Source organism: Anopheles darlingi, chromosome 2 (assembly GCF_943734745.1).
Source record: "Anopheles darlingi chromosome 2, idAnoDarlMG_H_01, whole genome shotgun sequence".
In the NCBI taxonomy this organism is placed as follows: Eukaryota; Metazoa; Arthropoda; class Insecta; order Diptera; family Culicidae; genus Anopheles; species Anopheles darlingi.
In genome coordinates this window covers 69947358-69956056 of record NC_064874.1, presented here as the reverse complement: position 1 = coordinate 69956056, position 8699 = coordinate 69947358, and the positions used below count along the sequence as shown (strand labels likewise).

At 47.1% G+C, this 8699-nt stretch overlaps 5 protein-coding genes across 5 annotated transcripts in view; 2 read left to right on the top strand and 3 right to left on the bottom strand.

Moving 5' to 3' along the window:
- The window catches only part of LOC125959492 (alpha-1,3-mannosyl-glycoprotein 4-beta-N-acetylglucosaminyltransferase A-like), a 4245-nt gene extending 4041 nt beyond the window's left edge, over positions 1-204 (bottom strand). The window contains exon 1 of the mRNA XM_049692315.1: positions 1-204. This exon is cut by the window's left edge and continues 673 nt beyond it. Coding sequence (XP_049548272.1) covers positions 1-204 — 204 coding nt within the window.
- Positions 205-1546: 1342 nt separating this feature from the next.
- On the bottom strand, positions 1547-2485 carry LOC125959491 (microfibril-associated glycoprotein 4-like). Its single transcript, XM_049692314.1, has one exon. It carries the CDS (start codon positions 2483-2485, stop codon positions 1547-1549), a length of 939 nt encoding a protein of 312 aa, XP_049548271.1.
- Positions 2486-3148: 663 nt separating this feature from the next.
- Positions 3149-4437, top strand: LOC125952373 (uncharacterized). The gene is made up of 2 exons (XM_049681820.1): positions 3149-3824; positions 3882-4437. The coding sequence occupies exons 1-2, from the start codon at positions 3184-3186 to the stop codon at positions 4366-4368; spliced, it is 1128 nt and encodes a 375-aa protein (XP_049537777.1). The 5' UTR covers positions 3149-3183; the 3' UTR covers positions 4369-4437.
- Positions 4438-4472: 35 nt separating this feature from the next.
- LOC125952336 (elongator complex protein 3) lies at positions 4473-6358 on the bottom strand. The gene is made up of 3 exons (XM_049681777.1): positions 6268-6358; positions 5972-6213; positions 4473-5905 (listed from the first exon to the last, which is right to left on the bottom strand). Exons 1-3 carry the CDS (start codon positions 6287-6289, stop codon positions 4520-4522), a joined length of 1650 nt encoding a protein of 549 aa, XP_049537734.1. The 5' UTR covers positions 6290-6358; the 3' UTR covers positions 4473-4519.
- Positions 6359-6360: 2 nt separating this feature from the next.
- Positions 6361-8659, top strand: LOC125952354 (solute carrier family 17 member 9). The gene is made up of 4 exons (XM_049681799.1): positions 6361-6791; positions 6852-7632; positions 7701-7917; positions 7983-8659. Exons 1-4 carry the CDS (start codon positions 6724-6726, stop codon positions 8228-8230), a joined length of 1314 nt encoding a protein of 437 aa, XP_049537756.1. The 5' UTR covers positions 6361-6723; the 3' UTR covers positions 8231-8659.
- Positions 8660-8699: the final 40 nt, after the last annotated feature.

Genomic DNA, 8699 nt, shown 5'->3' with positions numbered 1-8699 from the left:
AACTATATTCTCAGGTGATAATTCATTTGTAGAACCTGCCGAGTCCCGATGCTGTATCCACATTTGAGCCTTCGCCATACGATAAGTTTGTTCCGGTGAAAGAATAGCAGCGATAACGATTAATAATATCGTGCATGGTACAAGAATGACAATTAACTCGTATAAACATACACGCATGCGGAATTTTAAGAAGCCTCGTATCATGCTCATGATTAGCGCCAAGAAGAATATATCTGGAAACAGAAGCAGGCTGTCTATGATAGGCCTTAGAGTATCTTATCTGCTCCTTTCAATCTGCAACATTTACCACGTTCAGTACCAACATATGGCTTGGTTTCAATAACCTTCAAATATCAATAACTTAATGTGCTGTAAATCGGAATCGGCAAATCGGACGGAACACATCCACATTTGCAGTGTACAAAAAAATCGCTTGCACTGCACTCCCAATAGCAAACGTTTTAACAGTTCTTAGCTCTACAACTAATTGCTAGTTTATTCGCAGTTGAATGCCTCCATAGTGTTAAAACTTCTATATTTCACAGTTTCACAGAACGATTTAAGAGAATTAAACCACAGAACAGTCACACATATGCACATCGGGAAACCTTTCTCGCAACGTTACAATTTCGTCGTCTTAACGAATATAACACCGTGCGTACGCGAGGGGAGCCAACAACCGGTTGCTACCAGGTCCACAAACGTCGATCACACACTGCTCTACATCGAACACTCACGGCGCGTACCAGACAAGGTCAATCAGTTTCATCTCTCCAAATATGTCGTGCGTAAAAAAAACCAACCACATAGCCCATCAGCTAGTTTACTCAGCTCGTGCCACAGTTCACCAGCCGTTCTTGGCTTTTTACAGTTAACCCAGTCCCAAAGGTTCCTGAAGCGTTTCTCGAATTCATCACATGGCAAAAAGAGTGGCTGAATCGCGCGGTGGTCATAAGTAACTAAACTACTTCAATAAAAGTTAAACAAACTAACCGTAGCTTTCTTGACAATACCTTCATCCTCCACTATATATGCTGCCACCATTCCCTTGACACAATAATGTGCGCCGTTTGATTCTGGCATTGTGGTTTAAGGTTCGGTCGCTTTCGGATCGTCGTTTGACAACTTGTAATAAAATAGTCTTCTTTTTTTATTCTCGAGATAATTTAACCGTTTTTGGCTAAAACAAATGGTACTGCTGTTTGCGCTACCAGCGCCCCATCGGTTTGTACCCCGCGTCTACGTCCACTAATGCCCAATGCAGGACCGGCATAGCACACCGCGGACTAGATCACGTGAAGAAATGTAGCAAAAAAATGGAGCAACAACAGATTCAAAATAATACTACCCGCAATGACAAGGTAATAATTCTAGTAATGTTACTACTTTCTTTCAACAATTATTAATCATATATGTGTCTACACCATTTTGTTTACACATCGTACCAACAAAACGGCTGTCTCAATATTTCTCTTGCCATTTTTTCGGCTTTATTAAAATAATATTGAACGTTTAAAATATGTTTGAATAAAAAGGAGCAGATATTTCAATTCTTCGGACGAATCATCATTCTTGAATATTTCATTCCCTGATATGAGTCATCAAAACTAAACCAACTCATCGATTTTGTGTTGACAAAGTTCCTATAGCCGCCATTCAAATTCGACTGGTGACATGCTTTGTACCACCAAGCACCGTAATACTCTTGGGCACAGTTTTCTTTCTCATTCTCATCATTTTCCCGGTCCCTCGTAGAGAACTTCATCCCTTTGTGATCCTTCAATGAATCGCCGGCGTTTCCGCTGTATTCCCCAAGTTTCTTCAGGCTGTACCCTTCGTCTTCACTTCCAATTTCGAACGTAGTAAAGCGGGCATAACCGTAATCTTCGTTCAGATTCTTCATTTCAACCACCAATTCATGTCTACGGGCCGATGTGAGTTGGTGCAGTTTCTCCAGACCGAGCCAGAACTCCTTTTGCACATCGCCGAATCCTTCGCGGTATTCATCCCAGTTGCGGTAAAAATCCAAAGATCCGTCGTATCGACGCTGAAATACGATCCAACCGCCACCAAATTTGGTTTGTTCACACCAAACAGGGAATGGTTCACTTTCATTGTCCGCGCGGATCAGATATGTTCCCGAAACATTCGATGGCACATCTTTGCACGATGCAAAGGAGGTTTGTGTTGTTAGTTGCCCACAATCTTTCGCAGTGCGATCGTGGAGCAGGCTGATGTTGTATCTGATCTCATGCTCGAGGCTATGGAAAGCAGCTAAGACCTTTTGCTGGGTAGCTTGATGTTCATCCAATCCGGACTGTATCTTCTCTAACTTTTGTTGCAAACCATCCAGCTTCGTGAACAGCAACTCTAACCCACATCCCGAAACCGTTGTAACAGTAGTCACGATGTTATCACCACATTTATCACTCGCTCGTGCAGATATTATAGCACAAAAAAAGATGAACCAAGCAGTGGGCTTCATTATGCAACGAGTAACTGTCTGCTCTATCGAAGATCAAGTTCAAGAATGATGCGCCTGCTTATCGCGGCTGGATGTTTATATGCTGTATCAGCATCTCAACCAAAATCCAGCGACTCTGCTGTAACGAGCGATGTTGCACGAAGAGGATCGAAGTGATAACGACTATGCTCAAGTCATTGCTCTCTCATTGATAACCTGAATGGTTTCTTAATTGCATGGTGTGTACTTTGACCTGCTGCCTGATTAGGTTCTACTCGACGCTCAGTGATAAGCGATCCTCTGCATTATTCCAATGCCGCGAGCATTTCGGTGAGAAGTTCTAAAGGCCTACGTCTAGCACTAGGATACAAAACCACCATCATTCGATAAAAGAAACTATCAATCATATTTAGGACAAGGGAGAAGGGTGACCCAATAATTCGGCTCATTTTGTGTGGCAACGAATAAAACGAAAATTCAAAATTGAGTTTCGTTAAAGTTTCTCGTTAAGTGTTTCGTTAAGTAAGCTGCTCGAATTTTTCGAAAAATGCCATTATTTCGAGTAGTTTTTCGAGCGGCCTGCTTTGTTGTGCTCGAAAAATGGGGATTCGAGCGGTTTACTCGAAAATTTGAACTCTCGGCAAAAATAGGGTTATGGTCACAGCGATTCTTGGTTTATTTCAGGACAAAACCAACTTTCCCTAGCATTATTCTAAAATATGGACGTGGAAGTGCCGTTTGTCGAACAAAACCGTTCTCAGCGACGGAACGAGTTGAAATGGGACCAGAAAACGCACCGTAAAAAGGAATTGGACCGGAATCGGGCCGGATTAGGTGAGCTTCATCACTCGATCGGCGTGATGGAAACCATAACGGAAACGGAAATCAAGGGGCTAGCTGGGCGGATTAAACGCCGGAAACGCTGCGAACCGCTTGATCTCGTACGCCTCAGTTACGGGTTTCAGCAGAGCCGTGAGAACATATCGCACTTTATCCGAATCACCGGCGCCATCAACGTGATCGTCAAGGAACTGACCGGCCACGATTACAATCTTCAGCTGCTTGCCGCCGAGTGCATCTGCAATTTATCGCTCGGGGACGACGTGTGCTGCGAGAAGATTTCCACTTTCGCCGGAACTTACCTGATAGCGCTGGCAGAAAACCCTAACTGCCGGCCGCTGCAACAGACCTGCCTTTGGATTCTGCAAAACATCGTCGGATCCAGCCCGAAAGGAGCGGAGGTGCTGTTCTCGCAGGGTCTGGTTGTGGTGCTGATTCGACTGCTGTCCTCCGTTACGGATCACGAGGCGGCCGATGATATCATTCTAACGCTCGAACTGGCTCTCAACTATAATCAAGAGTAGGCATATTTAACAAGATACACTTGAAGGAATTCTAATAACATTCTCAATTGCAGGACTAGCGCCACGCTGGATCAGATCGTGCAGTGTTTCACCGGGAAAGCGCTTCACCCGAGTAGTCTACGGTTGCTCTACAAATGCTACAATCTATTGCCGGCTAAGGACGCTAATACGGCACATGGAGAATGTTCGGAAAGCATTATACGAGGATGTGTCGATTATCTGGCCAGTGTCCTTGGAACATATCTCGAATCACAGGCCGCATCGATTTTGCTCTCCATCCGGATCCTTGCCCACCACCTGGCAGCAACTCCCACCAGCCGAAACATCTTGGTATCGCATCTTATGACTAGGAATACTTTGAAATTCTCCGACCTTTTCAATGAGTGTGCTGCATCAAACCTAACGCCGCTCTGCAAGGAGTTACTGTGGTTTCTCGGTCAACTTCAGTCCTTCTTCGGCGAAGATCCTGCACAGCTCCAAACATATCTCAGCTTCGACAATTTCGTGGAGCACCTTAACGTTCCTAAATCCCTTATGTGAAACAATCGCGCGGATTGATCCTGGATCTTTATCTATACTGGATGGAAGATAAGTCTTTGAAATGAATATTTATTGAATTAAATCGATGCAGGCAAAGAAGAAATTCTGTTACTGCAGAAAGTTAGCTCAACATTAGTTTATTGGCGTTGCGTTAGATCAACATTTTTGACATGTAAGGTCCATCCAGCTCGTAACCCATCTTGCGGTAGTAGTTTCTCGTGCCCACACCCGATATGACGGCCAGCTTGCGGCTGCCGTGTTCATCGCGTGCGATACGTTCCGCCTCTTCCATCAGGAGCATTCCGAAGCCCTGGTGCTGAAACTTGGTAGGATCGCGAGCATTGACCGGCACTACGGAACCGTAAACGTGCAGTTCACGAACGATCGAGCATCCGTTAAGCAGCTCAGGCCGGAACGTATCCGGCGAGCACTTACGCAAACGTAGCAATCCGACAAGAATGTCTTGCTTCGGATCCTCGTACGAAAGGAACGTTTCCCATCCTCCGTTCGCTACGTAATCACGCCGAATCAGCTCGATTTCGTATGGCCGCACCTTGTTGTGGATTTCTTGTATGCCAACCTCTCGCGTTCTTACATCTCTGCAATCCGTTCCAAGATCCTTCATTCGCGCCAGTGCTAGTTCACGTAGATTACCGTGCTCCACCCCGGACGTTACGAGCGGCATAGGGATATCACGCTGCACGCGATACACGCGCGTCCACGGTGGGACCAGCGCCAGGATCTTCGCCACCAAATCAACCAACGTCGATGGGGGATAACTCTTATAACGCCCAGTTTTCCAGAGCTCGTACAATCCCGTTCCACGAATGACCAGCGTCGGGTAGATCTTCAATCCATCCGCACGGAAGTCGGGATTCTCGAAGAACTCGATAAACTGTTCGATGTCTCGCTCGATATCTACATTAGGTAAGTCGGGCATCATGTGCGATACAACCTTAAAACCGGCATCCTTCGACATCTGGAAGCTTTCGCACGTTGCCTTCACCGTGTGACCGCGGTTAGTGTCTCGAGCCACATCTTCGTATACCGACTGAACGCCGATTTCAAGGCGAGTGCAACCGTACGCCAAAAGATCCGAGAGGTGCCGCTTCAAGCAGTAATCGGGTCGCGTTTCAATCGTAATACCGATGCATTTGGTGTGGGATCGCTCCGAGTACTTTACTGCCTCGGCCACACTCGAGCTGGTGTGCCCGGAAAGAGCATCGTGAAGATTCCGGATGAAAAAGTCTCGATAGTCCTCCGGCAAGCACATAAACGTTCCTCCCATGACGATAAATTCTACCTTGTCGACCGAGTGTCCAAGTTGCTTGAGCTGCTCAACACGGTGCCGCGTCTGTAGAAATGGATGGTATCGCGCCCGGATTGCCCGCATAGACGTCGGCTCGTAGCCGGTGTAGCTCTGCGTTGAGTACTCAAAATCGCTGTCCGGTCCTCCCGGACAGTACACGCAGATATTGCCGGTCATATTGATGTGCGGACAGCGATGCGGTTTACACATCACCGCAACAACGGCGATCTATGAAATGAATTCAAAATGTTCTTTAGAAAACGCAACAGACACGAAATGGTGGACACGCCGTACCCCGCTGGCCGTCCGGATGGGTTTTGCCCTTAGTTTCGGTAGTAGAATCGACTTGGCCTCGTGTGGAACGGCCGCTATGATGTCCACTAGCCGGGGTGCCGACTCGAGGCCATAGTTGGAGGAGATACGCGTCTTCAGACGATTCAGATTCACATCTTTCCCTTCGCGATGCGCCTTCAGAAGCTCCTGGATGATCTCTCCCACCACAATCAGCATCCGTTCATCGCGGCTCAACCCGATTCCTGCAAGACAATAAAATGAGATTCTGCAGACAACTAAGGTAGCAGGATACTCACCAAGAGGCTTCTTTTTCGTCATTTCAACCAATTTCCTCGAGGAAATGTGGAAAATCCGGCGATTTCACAAGACCCCGAAACAACAAAAAAAGCCAAACGTCAAACCGAGCAGCTGTCAAAACATTTCTTTTTTAAACAAAAATCCAATTTCCACTTTTCCACTTTTTCACTTTTCCTCAAATTCCGCTACAAGAAACCCAGGAAGCCTGCAATAATTGCTTGCTGCGATCAAAGTGATATTTCTGAGCGATAAGCGGTTATCGGATCGATATCTAGCATCATGCTGCTGCGGTGTTGGCGTTGAAGGGGAAGAACATCCGGGAACATCCGGGACTGACGATAACGTGGAGTTATAGAAAGCGAGCTTGGTTTTCGTAGTGCGTCGTGCCCCAGAATCCCCCGGAGAGCTGGTTGGCGCAGAGAGACCACGTCAGCGGCAGCTAACTACGACGGGGAATGATGGAAGAAAAGCTCAAATATTCGTTCCTTCGGGAGCTCAACGACGGACAGAGTATTTGGACCAGGTAGGCCTGCACTTCGCTGCTTTTGTAGAGCATTTCAACTAACACAGTGCCTTGTTGCAGGAACGAAAAGCGGACCTGGTTCCTAACGCTGCTAACTGGCACCTGCATGCTGTACTCTACCCGCACCACGATGCCTCTGCTCGTGCCAGCCGTGGCCGCCGAACGTAAATGGAGCAAAACCGACTCCGGCACGGTGCTTAGCTCGTTCTTCTGGGGCTACACGCTCACCCAGGTGCTAGGCGGCTATCTGAGTGATAAATTCGGTGGCCAGAAGGTGATCCTGCTCGCGGCGATCGGTTGGTCGCTCATTACCTTCTGGATGCCTAACATCATCACTTCGTCCTCGGTGTTCGCCTCCTACTCCATCCCCTTTATCGTTACCATTAGGATAGTAAATGGCGCTTGCCAGGGCGTTCACTTTCCAAGCATGATCAGCATCACTAGTCAAAACTTGAGCGCCAACGAACGGGCCAGTTTTTTTAGCATACTTACATCCGGTTCGGCGTTAGGCACGCTGCTGACCGGTATTCTCGGTTCATTCATACTTGACTACTTCGGTTGGCCGACTGCCTTTCGAGTGATTGGCTTTCTTGGACTATCCTGGACACTCTTTCTACGTTACTACACTATGGCGTCCGATAGGAGCCGAATCATCAACATTTCCCTACCGAGCAGGATATACTCGAAACTTGGAACACACGAAACAGTTCCCTGGTTGCGGTTGTTTGAGCGAAGCTCGTTCTGGGCCTGTGTGCTGGCGCACGCCTGCGAGATGAACTGTTTCTTTGTGTTACTCTCCTGGTTACCTACGTACTTTCATGAGAACTTTCCACACGCAAAGGTAAGGACAACGGCTGATTGAAGATGATGTTGATTCTAATGCACGATCCACAAATTCCGTTTCCCTAGGGCTGGGTTGTGAATATGATTCCCTGGCTAGCGTTACCGCCAGTCACGTTTGCGGGAAAGCTACTCACAGAGCACCTACTTGCCAAACAGTGGAGCCTAACACGTATCCGTAAGCTCGTGCAAAGTATTTGCTTCCTTGGGCAGAATTGCGCCCTATTCATGATGTGCCGAACTCAGGACTTCAACATGGCTCTTACCTGCATGTCAATTATTATTGGTAAGTACTGCGCGACTGATTAACACTTTAGCACATTTCATCCACACGGTTCGGCTTATTTACAGGTCTTTCGGGACTCCACAACAATGCAGTCACGGTGAATCCACAAGACTTGGCACCAAGCCACTCAGGCAGTGTGTTCGGACTGATGAACACGGTTGGTGCTATACCAGGATTCCTGGGAGTGTACTTAGCGGGACACATCCTGGAGCTAACGCAATCGTGGTCCGCTGTCTTCAGCACAGCCGCTGCCATCAACACCTTCGGGTGGCTCATCTTTTCCGTGTTCGGATCGGCCGAAACAATTGTCTAGACCGCGGTCGGGACTGCATCACGTCGACAGGTGCATCGAGTCTCAAAGAAGCGAAGCGCATTCGATCTAACAAACCAACTGCAACCAAAAAATCAAATCCTGATCTATGGGTGTGTACCTACTATCTAACTTCTACGATTCCCCTCTTTTAAAGTCTAATTCCGCCTGCCCTCCTAACGTAACGCGTTGAACAGACCGCAGGCACGCGTTGAATGAGTTAAACGTTCATTCCTGCGGAGAAATCGTATCGTTTTCTTCCATAAACATGTGTCTGTTCCAGACTCCAAACATTGGCGGATCCTCCCTTCATACAGTGGTTCTGAGTGGGAGCTATATCGGAGATGCAAAAATCGTTAGCTAATGTGACAAAATGACGCAGAAAAGAAAAATAAACTGAAACTATCGATGTACAAAGTGAAACATGTATTGCCAAGAAGAATTTCGAGTATTTCGGGTTTTATAGAGTTCT